Source organism: Centroberyx affinis, unplaced genomic scaffold, assembly GCF_046629955.1.
Source record: "Centroberyx affinis isolate AG114_WGS23_722 - 3 ecotype Tasmania unplaced genomic scaffold, CSIRO-AGI_Caff_v1 ptg003590l_1, whole genome shotgun sequence".
NCBI lineage: Eukaryota > Metazoa > Chordata > Actinopteri > Beryciformes > Berycidae > Centroberyx > Centroberyx affinis.
This window is the reverse complement of record NW_027281515.1, coordinates 346,349-372,143: the sequence shown is the minus strand read 5'-3', so window position 1 is coordinate 372,143 and position 25,795 is coordinate 346,349. Positions and strand designations below refer to the sequence as shown.

Here is a 25,795-nt window from a genome sequence, read left to right as displayed (position 1 = left end):
CATCATCAAGGGATGAAAGCAGTGGCCTGGAGAGAATGTTGGTTTATCTCATGCTCATATTTTTTTTTAGTGAAGACTGCATTAATCTGCGCTGACATAATATGCAAACAGCTGTGTTGGACCATAACCATAATCTGAGGCTAAGCTACAGGAGTCCAGACTGCTCAGGTCTACCAGGTGCAGGGTTGGGAATTAATACATTACATGTAATGTTATTACAGTAAAGGGATTACAAAATCATAGTAATCAGATTACAGAAGCTTCACAGAAAAATAGGTGATTTCTTGTTGGACTACTCAGAAGCATGTTCAGAGGGAAAGTACATTTAGTTTGTAGATTAGACACTAACATAATTTTACAATTCTAAAAATAATGGTTGGTGTCTGAAAATAGGAATACATCGTTTGTCTGCATATTCTATGGATTTTGCAGGATAATAAACCCAAAAGTGACTGAGATCCAGATTTAATTTCTTAACCTCTTCAACTGTGAATCTAGTAGACTGTCACACTGCCAGAACTAATGAGACATGTGCTCCATGCAGGGCTACAGTTAATCAAGAGTTTATATACTAAATAAACTCAATTACGATGATGAAAGCTCCTGCTACTAGCATGTCATCCTACTGCTAATGGGTAAATCTAATGGTCGGCCAAGAGTGCAATGAAATGTAATCAAGTTAATATGGCAGCGGGAGAAGAGCACATGACATGTCGAAGTTGCATATTATGTAACTTCAGTACTGTATGAATTCACTGAACTTCTGCACTGACAAAAAGTATTTCTTCTCTTTCACTTAATTTATTATTTATCATATTGCAAAAATGCTGTTTTACAGAAAAAACATGTTATTTGAAGATCTCAACATTCACAAACAGATTTCTTTTCTTGAATGGCTTTTAACTCAGTAGCTACATAATCACTGATTCAACACAATTCATTGCTTTTGAAAATAGCTCTTTAAATTAATGTTCTTGAGCATTAGTGGTCCTCTGCTCTCAAGTAAACAAGGCACATTGAGGTTTAGTCACTTCACGTCAAGTAATGAGCCACATGGTTGGATCATTAATTTTCAATTCAGTCAATTCAGCACAAATCCTTTGTACTATGACAAGCAATGGACTCCTTCCCTGAAGCGTCACAATATTAGGACATAAACCATAAAATCACCTACAGACTTCTGCAGTGGACCATGTGCGTAGCGAATTTCAGCCTTTAAACCGGACATCATTCTGTCCCTGCAGCCCATTGCATGGTGCAATACACACCCAGAATTTATGTCATCTTGCTCTGAGCTGTAGACTCAGGAGGATTGAGCATCAATCCAGGTGTCTGACCCATACAGAATGACAAGTTTACATGTAGTTATTTCAATATGTCATGTGTAGGGCCTCGACTCTAGGATTACTTGGAGCAGACCTGGTCAGTCTATTCATATTAAATGATCTATTAGCTCTCATTACGCTACACACACAAGCACCATTGCAAATGTTTCTGCAAATACATGAATCCAAGAGGCTGGTTATTATAGAACTGAATATCTGTTTTTTCATGTAAAATATTTAAAGATATCCTTTTTGTTGGAAATTGGGCCATGTACTTTTCAGAAAGAAATCACGTCATCTGAAGTTAGTTTAACACTGCTCCTACTACGCATTAAAAACATACCATGACATTTTAAATGTTAGTTTCCTTCACCAGACACTCGTCACACTGTGGGAAAAAGTCTTGGCATTTGTCTTTCAGTTTCCTGCAAGCTTAAGGCTAGCTGTGCCCCTTCGGTTTCAAAGAATGCCAAAAATTCAAACTATTTCAGGGAAATTATGACAAATTTAGAAAAAAAATATATTTTGAAAAAAAAGTGTCTGGTAAAGAAAAACGACCCACTCCAATTCAACATGTCAAGGAACCCCTTCAATGCCTTAACACTACTCCTCTTTCAATACATCATACTTTGTTGACACTTGCATGTTATTAGCTACATTTTTGAAGCTCGCCTAAGGCAACAGTTCATAACTTGTGTCACGTTCAAACAGTCTACAGTTACTGTACAGCTGGTGAAGACGCCCGGGGCTCACAGAACACCCAGACTGAAGGAAAGGAGCTGAAGACGTGGTCGGTGGAAGAGACAAGCTAAAGAGTTTGTTCCCCTCTTTTTGTGGCGGTGTGTCCCAAACAAAACCCCCAAAAAAGTCTTTGGAAGCCCTAAAGCACTTCCTTTCCCTGCAGCCTTTCTTTGACTTCACTACTGAAACCATCTGAAGGAAGAGTTGCAAAGGAAGGGAAACGTTCAAATACTATGAAAACAATCGAACACTACGTTGGCCCCCGTCGTGTGATGTCAATGCAGAGTGATTTCTTGTTCCTCATCTTCGTCATTGTATTCATCAGCAGCTGAATCCTCGCCCCCGTGTCCGTTCTGCCGCAGCAACGGCAACTCCAGTTCTGGACTCTTACTGCTTAGCTGCCTTAAAGAAGGGCCTTTATCTGGTGGAAAAACAAAAAATGACACTACTGAGTATACAATGTATAGTATAGTATACAATGAGTATACTATATTGTGCATCAAAGTATTGGTATATTGAGATACAGTATGAATATATGCATTGCAATGTACTAGTATTTAATGGAGCCTATTAGTACACAGTATGTATTGCATATTGTGAATTAGTTTTGACTTTTTTCTTCACTGTTTGCCTGGACAATTGTATAATACTGTTATCAAAACCTATATGAATCATCTTGGCTGATTATTTGATTAACTCTTTTGATCTTTTTCTTACAAGCATAAATAATCCAAAACTAAAAGCAGTATAATGAACCCTTACTTTTGGAGTAGTAGGTCTTGAGCCCCACATGCAAAGAGATGCCAGCCAGACACACAGCAAATCCCAGCCAGTTGAGAGAGGTCATCCTGTCTCCCATCAGACGTGTTGCCAGCAGCAGAGTACACACCTCCTACAAGAGAAGCAGAATGACAGGAGACAAGGGAGGATATATTAGACCGAGCTGGAAAAGGTAGATGTACTTTAGGTGTAAGGGAGGAAAAGGGAATGAAGGATGGAATTAAAGAAAAGGACAGAGGAGGGATGTCATCCTGACCTTAAAGATCCCTGCTATGGACAAAGTGAGGCTGGAGGTTCGGGAGACTAGCAGGAACTCTGAGAAGCCCAGACCGAAGGCCAGCACCCCGCCGATACTCAGTGTGAAGAGCGAGTACAGCAGAGGAGAGAGCTCCGTCACACGGAATAGCTTATCTGATGTGCTGAGGCTCACCGCTGCAGATAGACAGAGGGGAGAGAATGGGGACAGAGATCTGAAACAATGAGGAAATACTGTATTCACAGCTGCTTGTCAAAAAGGCACATTGGCTATCCGTCATTAACAGCGAGTAATGAAATGTAAGAAAAAATACCATAATTAGGGTTACAGGGTTTTGTTGACTGCAGCGATAAGCTGAACAGAAGAACAGAATGAGGCTGCAGCCAAAGCCAATGCCTCACCTTCGTTAAAAAGGAAGAGGGGAAAGAGGCCCAGGAACATGAGGGGCTGCAGGTGGTACATGGTGTCCACTGGGTTCTGGAGGCCTGCAAGGAGTTACAAGAGGTGGAAAACAAGGTTAAACAGGAGGAAAGAGTGGGACAAGTGACAGTGAAAACATGTCATGTAATTAATCAATCCAACCCCTTGGGACATTACATGCCAAACTTACTTATATTGCATTAAACAAAATGTCATTAAGCTCTCTACTGCCGTGGACACTACAGAACATTTGAATGCTGTGTGAACAGATGACTGCTATCAGTGAAGTGCTGCTGCGGTCATGAGTTTTGCAAACACAGGCTACTCAGAGGCAAATGGCCCGTTAGTTCACAGTGTTTGTTTGAAACCTACATTACTAGCAACTGACATTAATTTGTAGGGCCAATTAAACAATTCCTCTGTGAGAATCAGCAGAATGTTGTTTATTGAAAGCCACTATTCATATCAGGACATGAAAATGCACGACAGCTGTATGAAATTACCAGTATGAAAAGAGCTGGTTGACTTTTGCTAACTGAGTTCTTCACTGTCATGGGGGCCTTACTGTACAAACATTACAAGATAGCAGTGACTCACGACTGACCCAGCTCTGCTTTCTGCATGAGGACCTGAGTGAGGGTCCAGCGGATCCCCCCTATGAAGGAGGCCAGCAGCACCATGATGAAGCCCTCCATGTTGAACTGGGTCGACTCGAACGTAAACATGAACAGACCGCTGGAGATCAGCAAGACCACCAGGATCAGGAATGGGTTCTGGTCCAGAGGAAGAGAAGAGAGAGACAGGGAGAGACAGAGTGAGAGAGAGACAATGGTTTTCCTCTTTATAAGTAAACTCAGTGCATACAGTTTAAAAGTGGTTTGGAGTTGCATTAAAACGCATTTGACGATGGGTTACGCAGCTGGGGTATGATGTAATTTGACATACTTGATCTATGTTAACTATGACAGTTGTTATGATTGGGTAAAATATTAATCTCTTATTAATATTTTATATATATGTTGCCAGGGGATTGCTTTAGTAATTTTAATCATAATGTAGAGGTTAAAAAATACATTTCCATATTTGTGACTGTATCATACACATGTTGTGATGTAGTTGTGGAGTTGTTTAACTTACTTTAATTTAATTAATTCACATTAGTTAATATGAGTTACAATTTTATGGCAGTTTGTATTCTCTTTCAATTTAAAAGCTGCATCCCTATGGTAGCATTGTATTATTGTTTTATTATATTATTTATTTTATTATTATTATTATTATTATTATTATTATTATTATTATTATTAAGCAACAACGTATTAAGCAACAAGGAGGCTACATGTAAAGATATATTTATTTTCTTTTATTGCAATAAAAATGCTTTCAAATGTTAACAGCATGAGCTGAACAAAAGCAATAGCCTACATAACTTAAGACGATTCCTTTAAAACAGTTATCATTCTGTCTATTTTCTATTTGACCTTGTTTCTTTAAAGGCTGCAGAACATTGCAAAAATCCCATACCCTATTTTTGCAATATTCTGCATATATTTTAGAAATCCCAAATATTGCATAAGTGCTATTTTTCCAACTCTAGATTTTTGACAAGTGACCAGAGGATTATGATTTTTCTTCCCCTCCCTATTATGTAGTTGCTGGACTCCACATGTGACTCTTAAAAGTTTTACTTTATGGTACATATTCTTCCATTCCCCTGCCCAGACTAATACTTTATAAATGCTTTTCATTTACCAAGGCTCATTTAGCAGCTTTTTTCTTCAGTCAGCGCTGCTGTTTTTGAACATATACAGTGCAATCATTAGCATTCAGTCTAATCTTTAGCTGCTATTCATAACATAATTGCTGGATTTATATATAATTGTTCTCCACTAAAATAAGAGAGAAATATACGCATTTGACTGCTTGGCAAAAAAAAAAGTCCCCATCAGGAGGACTGTTTCTACACTCAAGATGGCTATTCAGAGGTTCTTTGTGAACTTAGTAGCACTTTATACAGTCTTTACCATAGAGACCGTATCGACCGTAACAAATAAGGTCTTTACTCTTTGAAGAACCATCATAGCATCTCACTGTCACTTGAAGAATCATTAGCGGTTCCATATAACACCTAGTGGGTTCCTGTAATGGTTCTCCAGTGGTTCTCTTTAGAGCTGCAACGATTAATCGATTAATCGATTAGTTGTCAACTATTAAATTAATCGCCAACTATTTTGATAATCGATTAATCGGTGTGAGTAATTTTTTAAGAAAAATAAGTCAAAATTCTCTGATTCCAGCTTCTTAAATGTGAATATTTTCTGGTTTCTTTACTCCTCTATGACAGTAAACTGAATATCTTTGGGTTGTGGACAAAACAAGACATTTGAGGACGTCATCTTGGGCTTTGGGAAACAGTGATCGACATTTTTCACCATTTTCTGACATTTTATAGACCAAACAACTAATCGATTAATCGGGAAAATAATCAACAGATTAATCGACAATGAAAATAATCGCTAGTTGCAGCCCTAGTTCTCTTGTTCATGTAATGATTCCAAAAAGAGCTGCTGATAGCTCTCTTTGTTAGTGTAATGGTTCCACTGAGAACAGTTATTGGTTCTATTTTTATCTAGTTCTTCAATGGTCCTTATCACAATGACGCAGTCCAAGCACCTGCCTTGGGAACAGTGTCCATGTAATAGATTTGTGTTTTTAATAAGAATAGAGAACCATTTGCTTCTGGAATGGTGCTATACAGTACCACCATGTGGCCATGGTTCTAGCTCTCAGTCTAGACACGAGAGCACACTCTACTGCAAGCAAAGCTCTGTATGTTTGGGATACATCAGTTTTTCAAGAAAAAGGCAGTCCATTTTTTCTACTTCCACTGAGTAAGTTACAACATTTTCAACATTATCACCCAAGTTTACAAATTGTATTCAGTTTAAGGTTTTAAGTTGCTGATCAAATTTTTTAGACCAGACTGAACAGTAATTTCTTCCCTTTGCACTAAGATTTTGGAAGTCTCAGCGAGCGCTTCGACCATGACTTATAAGATTACTTGAAGCACTTTATTATGAGCCAAAGAATCCCTGTTTGGTTTTGCTGAGGACATTTCCTTTTCTGAGTGTACGCACAGATGGAGGAAACGAGGAAATTACCGTTAATAACACTTGTTAGGACCTATGCGGCTTTCTGGTACGTATTCAGCATGCTGTAATCCATTACAAAATAAACTATTTGCAGCTTAAGTCTAATGGACAGTGAATGGAGCGTAGGCAAAAAGCATGCTGTGGACACAGCAAGGTACTCATGTCTAATTGTGAAAGCCAGAAAAGAGAAAGCCCTATTGCTCCTGAGTGCACTTAAATCCTTTTGTCTCATTTCAGCCAAATACTGTATGCTTCTTGCTCTTCACTTCACTGTCACTGCAGTCCTCCTCTGCAAACAGTCACTCACCGGCTCCTCTAGTTTGAAGACCAGGGAGAAGAAGAGGATGAAAAGCACGGCTGAAGACTTGGTCATGGTGTACCTTGAGTAACACACAGAATATTTGTAAGCAAAACAAAAACAAACAAAAAAAACAACAAAAACTCTACACAAAACAAAAAAACAATTGCAGTACTGCAATTTCCAATTACATGTGTACTTACAAGGACATTCCATTGGCTGCATTCACTCACTAACCCCTAACCCTTATTTATATAAGCCTAGACTTAACTAGACCTAACTTTACGTCTAAACCTAACCCTTTGCCCAAAAACAGCCCCTCAGGACCATCAGAGGGCTTTGATTGTCCACTCACTGCTTTTTCTAATTCAAATAGTGTCTTTTTTATGATGAATCCTCACTTATTATAGCTGCAAAACTCAAACTGCTACTCAAAGGTACACTTATGGATGTATATGCACAAACTTACAGGCTGATGGTGATGAAGAGGAAGCTCCAGTTGGAAAGTCCAATATCCAGAGCTGTTGCCATGGCTGGAGGAGAGGAACAGAGTTTAGGACTCTCTCAAACACACTATCATGACACAGGCTAGGCCTTCTGCAAGACCAACATCTTGCAGAAAAGATATTGTCATATCACTGAAGTGTCACTGTGTTTATAAAGGAGTAGCGTATGTTGTGACTAAGCATTGTGAATGAGACAGTAGTGTAAGAACGGTGAAAAGGAAAGCTTTTGCCATAATTCAAATATAACTGTATAACAACTAATACCAGACCTTATAATTGAAACGGGACATTTTAACATGAAGATAGATAGTATATTCTGCAGGCTTCTGTCCATGACTGATTAAGGACAAAATAGGAAATGGGTAATCTAATCCAAAGTGTCAACACAATGGCTGCAGAAAATAAATCAGCCATAGCACATAAAGCAAAAATGCTCATTTATGAGGGTTTCTTAGTGTGTACCTTTATTAGAATATCTAAATCCCAGACAAGTGTGATGTAATGTCACTATCAATATGGACTTTAGTCAATGCAGTCTTCACCAAAAGCTTAGTCAGTCAGTGAACATGATAAGAGCTGACTGTCAATCCTTGCCCCCCTACCCCCTCTGTTCTCTGAATTTGCAGTCCTGCTGTCTGTGAACACTTTGTGCCCCCCTCTCAACAGTTAGGTAAAACACACATGACACTGACTAGAGCACCATACAGCTTTAGTAGATAGTGCGCGTGCTATGAACAGACAGCTCTTCACTGAAGAAACTGTGGACGGGACATATGCTTTGCAACACTGGCATGGACATCAAAAACACACAGTCAAGCATTCATTCTTGAACGTACCCACACACATCACATAAAAGACAGATTCATAGTCCACCAAAATCTCACCTGTGGGAGCCACCTTATGGAGGTAGTCGGTCCAGCTGAGAATGATGCGGGGTTTCCCTATCCAGCACTGCATGGCCTGCCGTGTCAGAGCCGACAGGCAAAAGATGATGGTGAGGTGGACCAACGTCATAAAGAGGGGATAGTGGAAGCCCTGAGAGAGAGAGAGAGAGAGAGAGAGAGAGAGAGTGTCACCCAGGATGGCCTGGTGGTTAGTTAGGTTGTCCCCTGAGGGTTCAATCACCTGTGAGGCCATACAAATACAACTGGCATTCCACCTGTATAGGCCAACCCTATATAGGCAAACAGTCATGTTGTTGCTGGACAGTCAGAGCAAAAAGTTAGGAACTCCATCACTTACCTTCATCAGCCATTTGTTATAGAAGGTGATGCCTATGGAGAAGACATAGTAGAAGAGAACTAAGCCAACGGTGCGAAGTGCCCGGCAAAGGAACTGGAAGGGGCACGCCATATAGGGCTGCCTGGATCTGCTGTCCAGTAAAGACAGCTACTGTAGGAAGGCAAACTCCAAACTGGATCTACACACGTCCATGACACCCAGCGCTGACGGCTTTAAGAGACAGAGAGGGGAGAGGGGAAGAGGAGATTGGAGTTGCTTAGTAATTTGTTTGTTTACAGTAATGTTACAGTTGACCAACCTTAACAGGTTGCACAAGCAGAGGGTTAGTTGTCAGAGTTGTAGCTCCGCCTGCAGCAATGTAGTTATGCATTAGCTTAATGTTAACGTTAGCTCACGTGACAACCACTTGTCAGCTAAGTCACTTTGTCAACAGATATTCAGCTACCTAATGCCACCCACAGTTAACCAACATGACCTTACTCAATACAGTCAGTATCGGTACTAAATTATTTGACAGGGTTTGGGTTAGCTTTCTGCTTATCTTGCTAATTAGAGAGCGTTAATGTTAGCTGGGGAACTCACCAGATGGTTGCACGGCTAAGTTTGACAGGTCCAGTTGTTTTCTCGGTTAAAGATACCCTATTAGCTAACGTTAGCTTGCTCTACCTAGATAGTAGTCTGGTACTGTAATGGTTATTATCGGTTAATTTTAGATGAGCATAAAGAAATAGCTGTATTAGACAACGCGCCACGTTCATCTTCCAACATCATCAGCCCCCTGTCTGCTACGTAGTGGTGACAAAGTACTTTCCTGCCCTGATACGTGCCGTTCTCTCCTTTCTTGTATGGCAAGAATGAATGGACCAAACTCCATTCAAAAATCTGTCAATTTAATGTGGTATTGCTTATCGGCAAAGATACACGCCATATGAAATATGACTCAAACCGTTTCTAATTTGATAGGAGCAACTCTTCAAATCGGCATACATATAATCCACCAAGCAATAAATAAATTCAATAAATATTTAACTTTTATAATTGGTTCACTGAGCTCGCTACCGCCCCCACGGGGTGTTTCGATGGTAGAAGATAGACTATAGAAAATGCCGCAAAATGGGTTAATCTTTTATTTTATTTATTTAATTATTTATTTCCCCATTTTTTTATGTTACAAAAATGTGCTGCTTGGTGGATGATATGCAGGCCCGAATACACCTTGATGCTACCAATGGAAAAATATATTGAGTCAAAAGTTATATGATATGCACTTTTGCCTATAAGCACGGCCTCATTAAATTGCCATACTTTTGAATGGACTTTGGCGTGACGATGTCTACATTCATGAGAGAACGGCACGTATCACGGCTAGGTACTTGGAGTACTTCCCTACACTGGATTTGTATACGACGAAGAAGACAACTGGACTGAGCGACCACGTAGGAAAGAGGAAAGGACAGCTTATTGTGGTGTAATGCCGTAGAAAAAAACAATCCACGAAGGGGCGCTATTTCCAATTGCTTTTTTCATAGTCGGCCAATTCGACAGTCGAGAAAGACGAAGAAGAGAGGCGGAAGTCAACAGAACGGAGCAGAGATTGTTGTTGTGATCGGCATTGGCACATCAAAGTAATTTCTTGAGATGAATAGTTTATTTGAACAAATTATAATCTAGAAAACCACCCTATGGTAATGTTTCATCTGTGTATCTAGTTATGCAGTTGGTAGCATACTAACAGTCCGTTTTATCTGTGTGTTTCTCAGCAGAATGGCGGAGGAGGAGGACGAGGCTGGTTTCGACGAGGAGCTGGAAGACTCCAGCGGGGTGGATATGGGCCACGGAAAAAGAAAGAGGCTTTTCTCCAAGGAGCTCCGGTGTATGATGTACGGATTTGGAGACGACCAAAACCCGTATACGGAGTCCGTGGATATTCTGGAGGACCTGGTGATCGAGTTTATCACCGAAATGACCCACAAAGCGATGTCCATCGGGCGCCAGGGCCGCGTCCAGGTGGAGGACATCGTTTTCCTCATCCGCAAAGACCCGAGGAAGTTCGCCAGAGTCAAAGACCTGTTGACGATGAACGAGGAGCTGAAGAGAGCCCGCAAAGCTTTCGACGAAGCAAATTATGGCTCCTAAATTCACCTTTGACCTTTTTTATTTACCTACAAGTTGACTCAATTGTGCTCAATTCTTCTTTCAATTCAATTCTAACCCTAACCCTAACACACACACACACACACACACAATGCAAATTTGTATGTTTTGATTGGGATCCCGAGTTATTAACCCGTAATTCATTCATTAACTAATACCTTCATGGGCTTTTGTTCAGACTTGAGTTGCTGTCCAACCTTACAGTGTTTGTTTCTTTTGCAAAGTACAGGCCACTGCTCTGCATAATGACATGTTACGTACATTGTTTTATGTATCCTATGTACTGATGGACAATGACACAGTGAGTGTTATACCTGGTGCGATGCTGTCTAGGACTGTTTGAATAAAGAAACTGACATTCTTTCACTGATTTGCTCAGTCATGAATTTGAATTTGAGATGCTGCCAGAATTCCCAGGTTAGACTGCATCCAAATTCTGGAAACTGACATTTTTGGCTCTGCGATACAAATCAGTTGAAGCCTCCAGATGAATTACAATCTGTTTGGATGAAAAGCCAACACACTTAAAAACACTTGCATAGTTAAACCATATCACTACATCTACCTCAACTATGAATGCACAGGAGGCTTGGTTGTACAGTGTTTTGATAATGACATTTGAAATTCAACAGGCATGCAGCATTGTTGCTCAGCCCCTCCTGAATGATACTGCATGGTTCAGAGTATCACTGCATTATGACTTTCTGATACTTTCAAACCCTGTATCGGTCGATAGAATAAAGACAAAGATGCCTGTGGGTCAAACAAAATGGAAAAAAAGAAGAAACAAACAGATTTTATTTATAATCCTCAAAACAAAATCTTACACAGACCGTAAATATGTCAGACCAACTACGAGTGAGCATGTGTTAATTCATTTATTATCTTCCGTTCAAGCAGATTACTTGTTTTTGTACAGTGAAGTGGTTGAATTGATTGGTCTACGCAGCAGGTAACAGGCTGCCGATCTATCTAGACTACATCTAGATCAGAACTTTGCCAGCAGAGTGTACAGGTAGGGGGTCGCCGATGACAAAGCGCCTGCTATGCCAGCATACCGCAAAGGTGCGTGCGGTGAGTTTCACACCGCAGCCTTGCCGTCCTGTCATTGGGGTTAAACAGCTTCAGCGCAGCGTCTACATTCACAAGCGAGCCGGGGGAAAGGTGGAGCCCGGCTGGCGCCCCCCCACCGGGTGCCCTAGCTGTCTGTTGAGGATGTCTAGTAGAATGGAGAAGAGAGGCAGTGAACCAGGTGGACAGGAGGGAGGAGGGAAGAGGGGGGGGGGGGGGGAGAGTTTAGGTGAGTCAGTGGAGGATGGGATGCGTTCAGCAGGAGGACATAGGTGGGAGAGGAGGAATGTCCATGAGTCTCTGTGGTTTTACTGCACGTTCTCCATCATCTTGAGGAATTCTGGAAATAGAAGACACAGATGGGACGGTGTTATTGAGATGGAACTTGGCGGTGACAGTGTGACACATCACCATCATATGATCATCATCAACTGTAGCCTATGCTCATCTTACCCTATAGGAATATTATGGAATATAAAAAAATAAATACAACTAGCCTAAGTGCAATAAGGTCTTGATGAGTACCAGACACAGCACTAGTCCCTATAGGAATATTATAGGGGTATTATGGTGCTACCATAGGAGATTTAAAAAATACCATAAGTACAATAATGTCACTAAAAACTCACTATTCAGTACCACAGACACACTCTTTATTGGGAACATTATAGTGTTTATTCATTGGGGCCAATTCCCAACTGGAACAATAAGGTTTCTCGATTGAGTAATCACGTTTGCCACAATCAAAGTCACCTGGCATAAAATTGTAAAATTGTAACCGGCGGCCTACCGTCAAAGTCCAGCATGCCGTCGGCGTTCTTGTCTCCGTCCTTCAGCAGCTCATCGATCTCCTCCTCTGAGATGGACTCGCCGGTGCTGCGGATGATGAGGGCGAACTCTTCTCTGTCGATGTAGCCGTCGGCGTTCCTGCGCAAGAGGAAGAAAGATGAAATAAAAAAAAAAATGACCTCGAGGAAATCAAAACAGAATACCAAGCATACAGTGACAACGCGGCTTGAACGTACTTGTCGAACACACGGAAGCACTCTGCCAACTCTTCCTCGCTCTTGCCGGCCTGGTCCTCCTTTAGCAGCCTCACCATCATGACCAAGAACTCCTCGAAGTCGATGGTACCGCTACCTGAGGGTCACATAAAAGACACGTGACTGATGAACTTGGGTCAGGCCGACAAAGGCCTGTTGCACACGGTGGCAAAGACCTGCGTTCCTTGTGCGTAAAGGACAAACTTTACGCATTAATGCATGGCATGCAGCAATGTAACATATGTAATAGTCAGATATGTATGTTTTTTTAATAGTCTCCGTTGCTCACCGTCCTCATCGACCTCCTCGATGATCTCATCCAGCTCCTCTCTTGTCGGGTTCTGGCCCAGCATCCTCATCACGGTACCCAACTCCTTGGTGCTGATGTCACCGCCACCGTCGGTGTCGAACATGTCGAAGGCAGCCTTGAACTCTGCAGAGATCACGGTCGATATAAGTGCAGGGCCACAACGAATTGCCAAGGAATACGGCACATTTTTGCTTTATCAAATATGGCATTGTTGGGTTCGTTATTAGTTATTACTTCCCAGGAGCAGTAATTCGTTACACTACTAGTTACATTACTTTTCAGTTACACTCCCTAAAATTGACGATTGCATCCTCTCCAACCTTCAAAAATCGGGATAACTGAAATTCTGCGTGAATGATTGAGGAACCCAAAGAGCGTTGATGTCCAATATTGTTGTCATGCCTTTTCTCGATAAAATCTAAGTAAATTATTTTTTCAATTTCTCATCTAGGCTATATCAATAATAATTTAGACAATGCAACTTAAATTTGATATTTAAAGGGGGTGATAAGAAAGGAACAAAAATAACTTCTTATGTTGATAACTGTCATTCCAATTAGTTACATTACTCGTTATTGGGGAAAGTAACGAGATTACTCTATTACTGTAACGCGTAACTGTGACGCGTTACCAACTTTCAAGGCCTCAATGTAAATTCTGTGTGTTGTATATTGCTGTTTACTGTTTTACTGTGTGTATATTGTGTGCTGCATTGTTGTTGCAGGAGAGTGAACCAAGGCAAATTCCTATCAACTATGTTGACATGGCAATAAATTATTGAATCTTGAATCTTGAATCTCGGCCTTCACTCACCGGCAAGCATCTCCTCGCTCAGGTAGGAGCGGGCCTCTTGTTGCGCGTCAGTCTGGAAGAAAACAGGGGCAACATTGTCACTTTATTAACGACACAGGCCTCATTTATACATCATTACTGATCACAACTAAAACCTAGGAGATGTATCCTATTTGATAGTCTGCTTATGAAATCAACTGTGGTGAAATACACAAACACGCTATAGTTCCCTATAGGAATATTATAGAAATATGATTTTTTTTAATACATATATTTATTCATATATGATATAAATACCAGTAGGCCTACTATAAGTTCACTACACACACTATATCCCTATTGGAATATTATAGGAATATTATCCTGATACCATGGGAGGTAGAAAAATACAAGTACGATAAATTAACTATTAGGTACCACAAACTCGTTATAGGAACATTATAGGAATATTATAGTGATTTTGTCGTTTAGGTGTTATTGCTGTATGTGGTATGCTTTAACATTAGTTAGAGGGTGTATTGATGGATATAGGCTAGTGAATGCGTCTCTATAGGGTTCCAGTGCGGTACTTCTTGAGCCTGGTGAAAATTAGCCGGGCTATTTCAGGCTCAACACATTAGGCTCGCTCTATATGGCGATGTGGACATCCAATCCCACGGAATCTGTCGCCTAAGCAGAATCCACACCTTGCTGACTGCCGCATCAACACTGAGTCTTAGTTTTCTTCAAGGATTAAAATTATCTCAACTGAACAGGCCAAACTATCACACGCATGTAGGCTATATTATTATGAATTGTACAAAATATGCCTAAATTGTATCAAATGCTGTATTTATTCTTTTTATAAATAGGTTATTTAGAGAAAATGGTGTTTCAAACTCAATCATTTCAAAGAAAGTCGACATTAATTATGCTTCAGATACTTTCAAAACATCAAGAGACAGAACATGCTTCTCAGACAAATTTGCCAATTAACTAATTAACTATCACATGCCTTTATTACTCAAACAGTAAAGCAATGTACAAAGGCTATCACTATGGGTTAAGTTTACTGTTGGTTGACTGATCATCTTGGAATAGTGCAAAGCGGTCGTTTTGCGCAATTGATTGGTCTTACCATGTTTGTGGATTAGCTTTTTCCCCCCAAATATCCACGGAAAAAAAAGCCCAAGGAGTGGTCAATCCGTGTGCACCCTAACAGAGAGACTAGACGTCAAGTGAGGGTTCAGACACACTTTAAACGGGACAGCCAGGACCCGCCCCCTGGCTCTCACAGGCCTCCAGATTTAGTATCCTGAACTTTTAGGGTTCTGGGGCCACGGCAAGCCAATCACACTGTGGAAAGCTCTCGTTTCTTGAAGCTGCAGGGAGAAGGGTGTAAAAGAGGTAAACCCAGGTTTTGAGCACTTCCATGATCTAGGTCAAGATACAAAATAAAAAAATGAATGAATGAATGAATGGTATGTATGGAATGGAATAATGCAGGGGTGTGTAAAGTACACAGATGTAGGTAGTAGCCTATTTCAGTTTGGCTGTCACCATGGTTTGAAGGCGTATGTTTTGTTACATTGTGATTATCAGAGGCAATGCATAAACAATATTTGTGAGAGACTGTGAAATGATTCATACTCAGTAACATTACTATATATTCTGCATTTCTGCAATATAACTACATTACACCCTGGAAATTGTCCCATGATTTTCCCATAGTAGCTTTCAATGGCACTCTGCTCAAATCAGTAATAATGATCCAAATTGAAAAAAGACAGAAATAAACAGCAAAACCATACACATTGATGGTCATCAGTGTACACTGTTGATTTCAAGCAAAAATCAACGCAGTAATTGTGGCACTGCGTACTATGAGGGCCTTGCAGATATAAGATAGTGGGGGAGGAGGAAGGCCCCCCCCCCTTCCTCCTCCCCCACTATCTTCTATCTCTTAAAGTGGGTTATGGTTTTTGTGATGATGGAGTTTCACTCTGGGCGTGAAACTCAAACCCAAGACAAAAAATACTGCGGGGCAGGACCTCCCCCCCCCATCCACACACACACACACACACACACACACACACACACACACACGCCCACCACCCCTTGGCTGTGCCCTGAATAGCAGGCCGATCTGCAGGCTGAGCGGGGGACAGAGACGGGAGGCAGGGCCGGCAGGCTCTAACACCCACATCCTGAAGCCGCGTTGCTGATAAACACAACCCGATGCTCCTTATACGGAGGTGGGGAGGTTCCTGAAGGGAGGGAGGGCCGAGGTGAGAGAACGAGACAGGAGAGCAACAGAGAGAGAGAGGAGGAGGAGGAAGGATGGGTGATAGGATGCAAAGGAGAGAGGAGCAATGGAGAAAGGGGAGGGAGGTGGTGGTGGGGGGATGCAGGCTATATACCCAGAGAGAGAGAAGTGCGTCTTCTCTAAGGAAGCGTTTGCTCGGCTTGCTCTGACCGCATGTCTCAAGCCTCTGTGCTCTCCGCCTGCTCGGCTTCTCCTCTCTGGCCGGGCCTTTCGTTTCTGTGCTGGGGGACGGCAACGCGAAGACCCATCGTTCTCACAGCGACCTCTGGCCGTGTGCGTGGGGAACAGAATGGGAAAAGCTCCATTCGAACCTTTCTCAGATAGCTGAAAATCTTCCTCAGATATTATCACACATGACATTTCTGAAGTGTTGAGCGACACAGAAGCTGATTGCCTTCGGTCGGCATGGCGCTATCTGTGCAAATAGAAGCATTTCAAAGGCCTGTGTGGAGGCTAGGTTGAGGCTGTGGTTGGATTAGGGAGATGAGACTGAGAAAATGTGTGTGTGTGTGTGTGTGTATGTGTGTGTGTGTGTGTTCAAGGGGAGGAGCCTGCGTCGTTAGTCATGTCTAAAATGTGTATGAGGAGCTGGGCTTGTGTGTATAAATGTGTGAGTGTGTGTTGATGTGTATGCATGTGTGTCTATGTGTGTCATCTATTCACAGGCAGGGCAGTGAGAGATTAGAAACTGAAACAGACAGGAATCACACAAGATAACAGGTGTCAGAGGGGAAGCATGGCAATAACTCGCAACGCTGAACAGTGAAGGGAAGGAGGAAAGTCGGTTTATTTAGAAAGCTCAGAACAGGGTGGAGGAGAGAGACTCAGTTTAGAGGAGTAGGGTGGGGGGTCACAGCCGGGGGGTGGGGGTGGGGGTGGGGGGGTGGAGGGTGGGGTGGGGTGTAGCATTTCTGGAGAAGCAGCAGCTGCCAGGGGGACAGCTGGGTGGCCGGCGCAAGGAGGCAGCCAGGGGAAAGTGCCTTCGTCTTAAAAGGTTTGAACGGATATTTATAGGCCTCCCCCGGGCTAACATGAGAAGAGGGGCGGTGATGGTATTCGTTTTCTTATCTCCCAAACTGCGTAATATTCATCATCCTGCGGCGTTGTCTAGCAGAGTTCCCTCCGGGCTCGGAAGAAGAGGTGAGTTGGAGGAGGTTTCTTTTGGAGAGCGTGGCTTCACGTTCTCGCCAGGCTTGAGGAGAAGTCAGAGGAAAGGGGAACACTGAGGAATGTTGAGCTGGTTTCATTACTGGACGTTCTCCATCATCTTCAGAAACTCTGGAGAGAGAAAGAGAGAGAGAGAGAGGGGAGAGTCAGTCAACCAACCAACCTCCCATTCATCTGATTGATTCATGAATGAATGAATGAATCAGTCAATCACTCAATCAGTCAATCAATCAAACTCAATCCAAGAGTGAAGGCATAAGGTTATTTGAAACGCTGGAGATCACATGATCATATTCACATTCCTGCTACTCCACATTTGCGTTCTGCTTGTTTTCATAGTGGAGATACATGCATTATTCATCACTGTTGTCTTTTTAAAATAATGAATAATAAATACACATAGAGCTTCTACTAATCCCAATCAATTAGACATGTATGCACATTTGTGAGGATACAGTATAGTACATTGTGGCAGATAGCTGTTTTCTATTTGCCATATGATCATGTTTATAATCCTAAAAAGATGGATATGAATGATTGAATGAACTTTACAGTTGTGTTCAAATCCATATATTGAAGAGGAACAGGCATTGATTTAGTGGTAAATAAAAAGGCGGGTAAACTAAACCACAAATTAAAAACAAAAAGCTGTATTGTCAGTATATCATCAATTTGTATTATATTTCCTCAATATTATCTGATACGACATACTGTGATATGAAATGAGTTTCAACTGGGTTTACCCTCCATTACATCACTTTTATGAATATAAGACTTATATCTCTGCCAGTATTAAAGTCCACTATGCATCTACAGATAAAATTATACATGTATTTTGCAAATCAATGCATTTGTCTTCTGCAGAATCCTTGCCTCACCATTCTCATTCTCATTTGTTTTTCTGTAATAGACAGCTGACACATGTAGAAAATATTTCATTCCTTTAGCTGCAGCTGAACCATTGAAAATGTAGTCAAACAAAAGTCAAACGTGCATGAGCACCAACTGGAATGTTTTCTCAATTTGTGAAAAATGAACTGATGACATGGAGGGCATTGGTGCGGTCCATAGGAATGGCGTCACTCTTTTCACTCTGAACTCATGAGGCTTCATCTCACCATCAAAGTCAAGCTTTCCATCTTTGTTTGTGTCGGCGTCCGCCATCATCTCATCAATGTCTTCTTCTGCGAGTGGTTCTCCAGTGAGATGGAGGATGTCTCCGAATTCCTCCCGGTCAATGAAACCATCTCCATTCCTGCGGCACAGAAACAATATCAAGGTCACTCAACAGTAGTCATTGTAATGTACTGTAACAATACTGAAGAGTCAGTTCTGGCTCAGCCATGAGACGAGGCTTCAGTCTTATTTCCCATGAGGATGGCCTCAGTATGGAATATGGCTTTTTGGCTTAAAGGGACAATAATACTGAATTGTTCAAATAATCGTTAAACTGTCTTACTTCTATGCTGTGGGACACTTTTTTCTTATTTTACTCACTGCATCATTCTGACCTTTGTTTAGCAAATTCAAAATTAAGAAGTTTGTCCTGACCCTGAATGTGTGATGTCACACCAGTACAGCTTCAGTGAGAATGAATAAAAAAAGGAAAAGGTGATGTTAACAGTACCCAGGATGTTTTCTTGGGACATCCACATATTGTTTTGGCTTGTAACTGATATCACTTTTACCATATAGCTCGGTTGGATATACTACAACTTATCCTATTCACTGTCAATACAAAGTGTGGGTGGGAAAATTATTCATGTTCAGAAATACTGGGCCTGTCCTATGCCATAAGGAGTTAAGGACCATATACATACAGTATTCCCATATACAAAGGGTTTTTCAAAGGGGTTTGTAAGCCTACGGGTTGTAAAACATGAATGTCAATAAAACAGCAATATGTGGTTTTCCATTAGTTTCTGTTGTCATACTTGTCAAAAATACGGAAGCATTCTGATAACTCTTCTTCACTCTTTCCAGCCTGGTCCTCCTTTAGCTGTTGCACCATCATGACCAAGAACTCCTCAAAGTCGATGGTGCCGCTACCTGAGGAGGTGAAGAGGGGAGGCGGATGAGCGAAGAGGGAGAGGGGAGGAAGAAAGTGGAGTGAAGGAGGAGATGCAAGACGGAGTGGTGGAGAGGAGGCAGCACCTGCACTGCATCCTGACTCCCACCTCAGCCTTAAAGGAAAAATCCTCCCTCGGATCCTCAAACACTTTTATATATCATCAATTTGTGATGTTCAGATATTTTGTTATGATGTGCTTTAAGTTACTTTGTTGTTGTTTCCACTGCTCCATAACCAGTCATTTCCCAGAATGCCTTTCAACAACCTCCAGCGAATGCGTGAGTCACGCCACTTACTCAAAACACAACATGTTTTGTGGCTGCATTGGATTCTGGTCTATGGAGGCTATACTGCTTGTGGAGAAATTTGGTCTCTCTGCCTCTTCTACCACGGATTTCTCCCTGTATGTTTATTCAAAGTCTCTACAAACTCCATTGTAGCTGCACTAGAAATATCTTGACATCATACAAACAAACAACAACAAAATAGACCCAAAGAGTGTTCAAGTGTTTTAGGGTGGATTTTTCCTTTAATTCCTTGTGCACTGACCCACCATCACGAAGATAACACAGATGATAAGTGTTAAGTAAGGTGCTCAATGCAACTCTTTCTCTGGTGACAGAATCTGGATGCAGGTAAGAAGCTCACAAGCTTACAGGAACACGGGCTACACAGAGGAGCATGATCCAACGGCTTTACAAGGGCTGTATTTTGTAACTGAAATTACTTATGATTAAGAACCACTCTAACATTACTTCCCTTTATATCACTATATGCCTTTTACCTCCCAGGTGCAATAAAGTGCTCTTTATATAGCACATGCATGTGGATGAGGTGAACTACTCCTTTGAGCTCTCAACTCAATTGCTTGTCATGCTGTGCTGGCATTTAAACTATACAGAAATAGCAATTCAAAATAACAACTGTAGGAATTCTCAGTACAGGGAATTAAAGCTAATAATGTTCAACAGTTCAGCTCACTCATCTCTGATGGCCCATGCATTTCAGAGCAATCTCCTTTGTCAGGGCACCGTTTTCTCTGTTTTCGATTACAAAGGGATCTCACCGTCCTCATCCACCTCCTCAATGATGGCATCCAGCTCCTCTCTGGACGGGTTCTGGCCCAGCATCCTCATCACGGTACCCAGCTCCTTGGTGCTGATGTCACCGCCGCCGTCGGTGTCGAACATGTCGAAGGCAGCCTTGAACTCTGGAGAGAGAGGGAGATGGTTAAAGTTAAACTTAAAAGGAACCGAGGAAAATCAATCAATCAATTGTTTGAAAATAACATTATATGAAAGGTTAGAATAGAATAGAATAGAACAGAATGAACATCAATTTGAACTGTGCCAATACGTGATTCATGCACACAAAGAGTCATAAAACAAAAAAAAAACAAAAAATCAATGCCATTTTGCTTATTCTTTGTCATTATGGTATGGTATGGTATCATTATACTACAAAGCAGGAAATCATAGAGATCAAAGGAAGAATTGCACCATGGGAAATCTATTAAGTGAATCAGTCAATGAGAAAGAGTGACCTGTAATCATGTCCTCACTCAGGAACGAGCGGGCGTCACTTTGGGCGTCAGTGGGCTGAAGGGGGGATGCATGAAAGGTAGGGAGGGCAGTGGTGGAAGAATGGAAGGGGAGAAGAGAGAGAGAGAGATGAATGAGACCTGTCAAAAACAAAAATAGCAACATTGTATCTTGCATGAATATTACAGGATTTTGCAAACAATTCCTCTTTGGGGTGAAGCAGCAGTGCAGCAGCTATTGACTCACAGGTTGCTTCTTCTGATATGGAGGACTGTCAATAAAGACAGAGCAACCTAATGTTCCCTGGCATTTCTTAGAAAACTGGAATCTCCTTAAGTCTATAGATCAGATTGGCAAGAAAATGTAGGAGTTGAGCAGAATCTGTTTTCTCAAACTTGAATAGGCTTTGTGTCACATTCAGTGCAATAGTTGTGGTGATATAGGACAGTCAAACCAAAAACAAAAATGAGGCAGTCTGTTCTACAGGAGTGGAGGGAATAAGGAGAGAAAAAAAAAACAATGTCACTGTACAAAGAGAACAAAGTGTATTTCTCCTTGCATTTTTCTCAATAAATTGTTGTTAAAAAAAAAAAAAAAAAGGCAGTCAGTAGCCTGCTTTATCCCACATCCCTGCAAATGCTGAAGGCCTGCATGTTAAAAACAGAAGTCCTGTCATGTAGACCAAATAATTTAATGATAATCCAAATCCAATTTGAGTTGTAAACTATTATGTTATAGGCCACACCCACAACCCCAAATTTTGTCTAATCTCTGAAATAAAGCTGGGACAGATGTGACGCCCCCTACAGGTTGATATTAAAATGCCTTTCCAGACATTGTTGCATGCAAGTTTCATGATGATGAGACAAGTGGAGTTTTGGGCAATTTTGAGAAAGGCAACATATATGAAATAAGCATTTACAAGATCATTCTGGTTTTGGTTACATGGCACTTTCTTGAACCTTTGTGAAGACATGTTGGTGGACAGACAAATAACACACACACACACACACACACACACACACACACACACACAAACATACTGTACATGCAGACATAAGCAGACATAATTAACTCAATACATTTCTACATCTCTAATGAGGATGCATTAATTATCAGTACAATAATCTGTGTGGACAAATTTGATGAAGATTCCTTAATAACCAGTGTGTGTCGTTGTAGATGGGCAGCACTCCCAGTAACACCTAACAGAGTGAGACACATGCTCAAAAATAAGTTCTATTATTTCCTGGCAACAAGATGCCTCTATGCGATTATCATTGTCCTAATAATAACTATGACCATAATTGGAGGCACTCACTGAATAAGAAAATTCCTTTCCCTTTCTCGAAATGAATCATATCATATCAAGTGCTACAATATATTGATAATACATTATTAATTTTGTTTTGATGTGAAACTCATTAACTGGTTTACGCATGCAGATGTATAATTAGACTAAAAATGGAATATGCATGATAAAAAGTATCACTATCAGACTCAGATGAATGATTTGGTTTAAAGATGTGTTCTAGATTAAGGCTCTCTAACAGGATCTGATCAGAAGTTAAGTGTTGTTCTCCTTTGCATTTCATCATTTTTGTTAATCTATCGTTTGTGTTAACAAGTGGTAAGACATTTCCTCTCTACCTCCTTAAAGTCAACCCGTCCCTCTCCATCGAGCCAGAGAAAACCAGAGAAATCTGAGCCAGAGAGAGAACTATCACTGACGATGTGACAGCCAAGGGCTGGAAACAGCCTTACGTCAGGTAAGAGACGAAGAGATGTGAATACTCAAGTAAGTCAGCAACTCATGTTTAATCCCCTGCCAACTGGCCGCACTCGTCAATGACTGCTCTTAAAGGGGAACGCCACTCAATGTAAGAGTTCCTCTGTCAAACTTGTAAGCAGGTGTGAAGTCTGGAACTGCTCAACAGACAATGAACGGGAATTAAAGCAAAATGTACCGTTACCCCCACTCCCAGTCTTCCCATCTTTCTCAGTTCATTCTCTATAGATCATCTCCAGACTTTATGCCTGATGACATCACAAGTTTGAATCCTAGGTTATGTGTCCACTGGGAACCTCTCTTGGACCTCTCTTTCTCAGTGTTGGCTTCATTCTCTTTTTATGTAGAATGGAAATTAGTTCAGTAGTCACTTTGAAACAGCAAGAACCACCACTAGTGCTTTTTCTAAGTGTTTTTATGGGAGTCAAAAATTGACTGCAGTATCTCAAGGAACAGCATTAATGACATGAAGGAATTCCTAATTTGAGTGGTATTCCCCTTTAAATGTTGCAGCCCTGTCCCTCAGTGGTTTGAGACGGCAACTACACCTAAAGCCATGTTCAGCATTACTGCAAATCCATCTATTGCTAACTAGCTTTCATTTTCATTCTTTCCATGTTATCTAGATAACATGTTGATGCCAGAGCCTCATTTTAAGACATTAATACCTTGGAAATAACAAAGGTCAAACTAACGCGCAAGCTCAGTTATTTACTGGCTCACTTTAAAGCTATTTTTGAGGTGTGACTTGGGAGGGGATTTGAGAGGGATTTTCTAAAGGTGAATGTCCCAGCTAGGGACGCTCAGAAAAGGCGGTATGCCTTCTCACTTTACTCAGCTGTGCGGTTTGTCTCTTTGGTAACGCTCTATCGAATCAGAATATCCAGCTATGAGCTGGATATAGAGACAGTTTAGTTAAAAAGCACTGGAATCCAAAAGCAAACTGAAAATCTTCAATCATTTAACAATCTGTTAACAAACAACAAAGAGGAGTAATATAATTTGGGGTCATCAACAAACCAGTGTAAAATAGATTCCAAAAGCATGTTACCAGTCAGCAACACAGCAGAAAATTACATTCCCTGTGTGTAGCCAGCATCACTTTGACAACAGCAACAGAACAGAAGGTGCTCGCCCCCAAATTAAATTCCAAGTTGAACATCACCTGTATGGAAATCCATTCTACTCCAGCTGTTAGGTGAGTGTTGCTGTGTGTGTGTGTGTGTGTGTGTGTGTGTACACATGAGCCCCAGTGAGAATGTGTGTGGGTGCGCAGCACAAGTCCATTTTCACGTCAACTAATAATCCCCATCTTCTGCCATTTCGCTTTTTTCCTCATCCGTCGAAAAAAGTAGAAGGATTGAGAAAAAAACAAGAAAACCCAAATCCTCAAACATTTCATCAGCTCCTCCTTTTTGTTCCCCCTCTCCTCACTCTCCCTCTTCAGTCTCTTACCATGGTGGCCGGCTCTGCTGCACGACAGACACCAGTGGGAACAACAGATGGCTGGGAAAGACAGTCTCCCTACTACAGATCAGACGGCACTGTGGCCTCCCTGGCCCCCATAAGTACCCTCTCATCCCATCACACTTTTACTGAAAATGCTCAGGATTGGGCAACAAGCCCCCTCCTCAGACACGAGGCGGCCAATCAACTCCCTGCTTAGTTTGCACCCTCTCACAACCTCCTGACGGACATCCCCTTGTTTAGCATGCTCTCCGATCCCCCATATTTAGATAAAGGACAAGAGCAGTCGTCTCAATGACATTTATTAAAAAAAAAAAAAAAACACAGCGCAGGCATTAGGCAGGAGGTTATTTTGGCGGAGGATCAACTGGGCATCTCGCAGCAGATGGATTCTCTTGATTTCACATACTGTACAAGCACCGGCGTGCACGCGGCCGAGCACGTGCACACACGCGCTCACACACACACAGACGCACGCACGGCTTAACACCCCGTCCATACACAGATTCTCTGCCCCTCTCTCAGTGTCTGTTAACCCATCTATCTGCCTGTCTCCCTGTCCTCGCTGCCTCTGACTTGTCCTTGCACTTGTGACATCTGTAACCTAAGAGCTGTGCAAATGGACTTGTGACAGTTCTCGCACAGCTGTACCGGCCCGATCAACCGCTCTCCCCATCGCCTTCTCTCGTCATAAACCAAAACATCTCATACAGCCACAAGCAGGATGTGCAACCCACAATTAGTGCATCAATCAACCACAAGGCATGCTTAGCGCAGATTTTTTTTCTGGCATATTAAGCTCTGTTGTGACAACAAAACTGTCACCATAGCAGCTCTTAACTCATGTTCCCTTGTTGGTAAATGACAAATACAATATTAATATGCAGAAAAGGGGAAGAGTTTTGTTCCTTAATCAGATATCTGCCATTTGAAAATGATGTCTGTTCTGACAAAACAATTGCGGGCATGAAAGCTTGAGCTCACTATAGATAAGAGTCGGCTAAATGTCTAGATTATTGTTGATGTGATCATAATCCGTAAATTCTCTATCCTCTAAGAGTTTCAGTAGTGTTTGTGTCTCTTCCTGTTCCCTTCCTTTAGCTATTTCACATGACAGAGATGGATGATTGTGGCTCTGCTGCAAAAAGATGAAGATATTAGAAGATATTGTTTTATTTCGTCTCCATCTCTGGTGCTGAGCGCGAGTTTCTCTTTTCTTTGTCTGTTCAGCCATGGTGGCTATCGCTGCTCACGCTAACTACCCAGTTCTTCTTCTATGTATACCAAACAAACCGCTGCTGCCGGAAATGTAAAACGCATCACTTCCTGTGAGGCAGAACATTTTTCCCAGTAAAGACCTACCAG

At 41.5% G+C, this 25,795-nt stretch overlaps 4 protein-coding genes across 5 annotated transcripts; 1 reads left to right on the top strand and 3 right to left on the bottom strand.

Moving 5' to 3' along the window:
- Positions 1–791: 791 nt before the first annotated feature.
- slc35c2 (solute carrier family 35 member C2) lies at positions 792–9,497 on the bottom strand. The gene is made up of 10 exons (XM_071540265.1): positions 9,303–9,497; positions 8,721–8,930; positions 8,363–8,513; positions 7,442–7,505; positions 6,982–7,054; positions 4,127–4,295; positions 3,504–3,587; positions 3,103–3,278; positions 2,829–2,958; positions 792–2,487 (listed from the first exon to the last, which is right to left on the bottom strand). The coding sequence occupies exons 2-10, from the start codon at positions 8,829–8,831 to the stop codon at positions 2,342–2,344; spliced, it is 1,104 nt and encodes a 367-aa protein (XP_071396366.1). The 5' UTR covers positions 8,832–8,930; positions 9,303–9,497; the 3' UTR covers positions 792–2,341.
- A 777-nt stretch (positions 9,498–10,274) lies between these two features.
- On the top strand, positions 10,275–11,237 carry taf13 (TATA-box binding protein associated factor 13). Of its 2 annotated transcripts, none has more exons than XM_071540267.1 (2): positions 10,275–10,345; positions 10,484–11,237. In XM_071540267.1, exon 2 carries the CDS (start codon positions 10,485–10,487, stop codon positions 10,854–10,856), a length of 372 nt encoding a protein of 123 aa, XP_071396368.1. In that variant the 5' UTR covers positions 10,275–10,345; position 10,484; the 3' UTR covers positions 10,857–11,237. The 2 variants fall into 2 exon arrangements, with proteins under 2 accessions (XP_071396368.1, XP_071396367.1); XM_071540266.1 differs by having other exon boundaries at positions 10,278–10,345; positions 10,481–11,237.
- Positions 11,238–11,655: 418 nt separating this feature from the next.
- tnnc2.2 (troponin C2, fast skeletal type, tandem duplicate 2) lies at positions 11,656–15,297 on the bottom strand. The gene is made up of 6 exons (XM_071540263.1): positions 15,208–15,297; positions 14,112–14,163; positions 13,278–13,421; positions 12,971–13,085; positions 12,736–12,872; positions 11,656–12,285 (listed from the first exon to the last, which is right to left on the bottom strand). Exons 1-6 carry the CDS (start codon positions 15,208–15,210, stop codon positions 12,254–12,256), a joined length of 483 nt encoding a protein of 160 aa, XP_071396364.1. The 5' UTR covers positions 15,211–15,297; the 3' UTR covers positions 11,656–12,253.
- A 1,871-nt stretch (positions 15,298–17,168) lies between these two features.
- tnnc2.1 (troponin C2, fast skeletal type, tandem duplicate 1) lies at positions 17,169–24,522 on the bottom strand. The gene is made up of 6 exons (XM_071540264.1): positions 24,419–24,522; positions 21,177–21,231; positions 20,700–20,843; positions 19,497–19,611; positions 18,681–18,817; positions 17,169–17,673 (listed from the first exon to the last, which is right to left on the bottom strand). Exons 1-6 carry the CDS (start codon positions 24,419–24,421, stop codon positions 17,642–17,644), a joined length of 486 nt encoding a protein of 161 aa, XP_071396365.1. The 5' UTR covers positions 24,422–24,522; the 3' UTR covers positions 17,169–17,641.
- Between the last annotated feature and the right edge of the window lie 1,273 nt (positions 24,523–25,795).

What these genes read in the sequence shown, in the direction of transcription:
- slc35c2 (XM_071540265.1), bottom strand. Translation starts at nt 8,831, where the DNA reads ATGGCGTGCCCCTTCCAGTTCCTTTGCCGGGCACTTCGCACCGTTGGC. An exon ending in ATAACAAATGGCTGATGAAG is followed by an intron (nt 8,514 to 8,720) that starts GTAAGTGATGGA and finishes TCTCTCTCTCAG; the next exon opens with GGCTTCCACTATCCCCTCTT. An exon ending in CTCTTCATCACCATCAGCCT is followed by an intron (nt 7,055 to 7,441) that starts GTAAGTTTGTGC and finishes GTGTTACTCAAG; the next exon opens with GTACACCATGACCAAGTCTT.
- taf13 (XM_071540267.1), top strand. Translation starts at nt 10,485, where the DNA reads ATGGCGGAGGAGGAGGACGAGGCTGGTTTCGACGAGGAGCTGGAAGAC.
- tnnc2.2 (XM_071540263.1), bottom strand. An exon ending in GAGCGAGGAGATGCTTGCCG is followed by an intron (nt 13,422 to 14,111) that starts GTGAGTGAAGGC and finishes TGATCTCTGCAG; the next exon opens with AGTTCAAGGCTGCCTTCGAC. An exon ending in TGCTTCCGTGTGTTCGACAA is followed by an intron (nt 12,873 to 12,970) that starts GTACGTTCAAGC and finishes CCTCTTGCGCAG; the next exon opens with GAACGCCGACGGCTACATCG.
- tnnc2.1 (XM_071540264.1), bottom strand. An exon ending in GAGTGAGGACATGATTACAG is followed by an intron (nt 20,844 to 21,176) that starts GTCACTCTTTCT and finishes CTCTCTCTCCAG; the next exon opens with AGTTCAAGGCTGCCTTCGAC. An exon ending in TGGAAAGCTTGACTTTGATG is followed by an intron (nt 17,674 to 18,680) that starts GTGAGATGAAGC and finishes TTCTCTCTCCAG; the next exon opens with AGTTTCTGAAGATGATGGAG.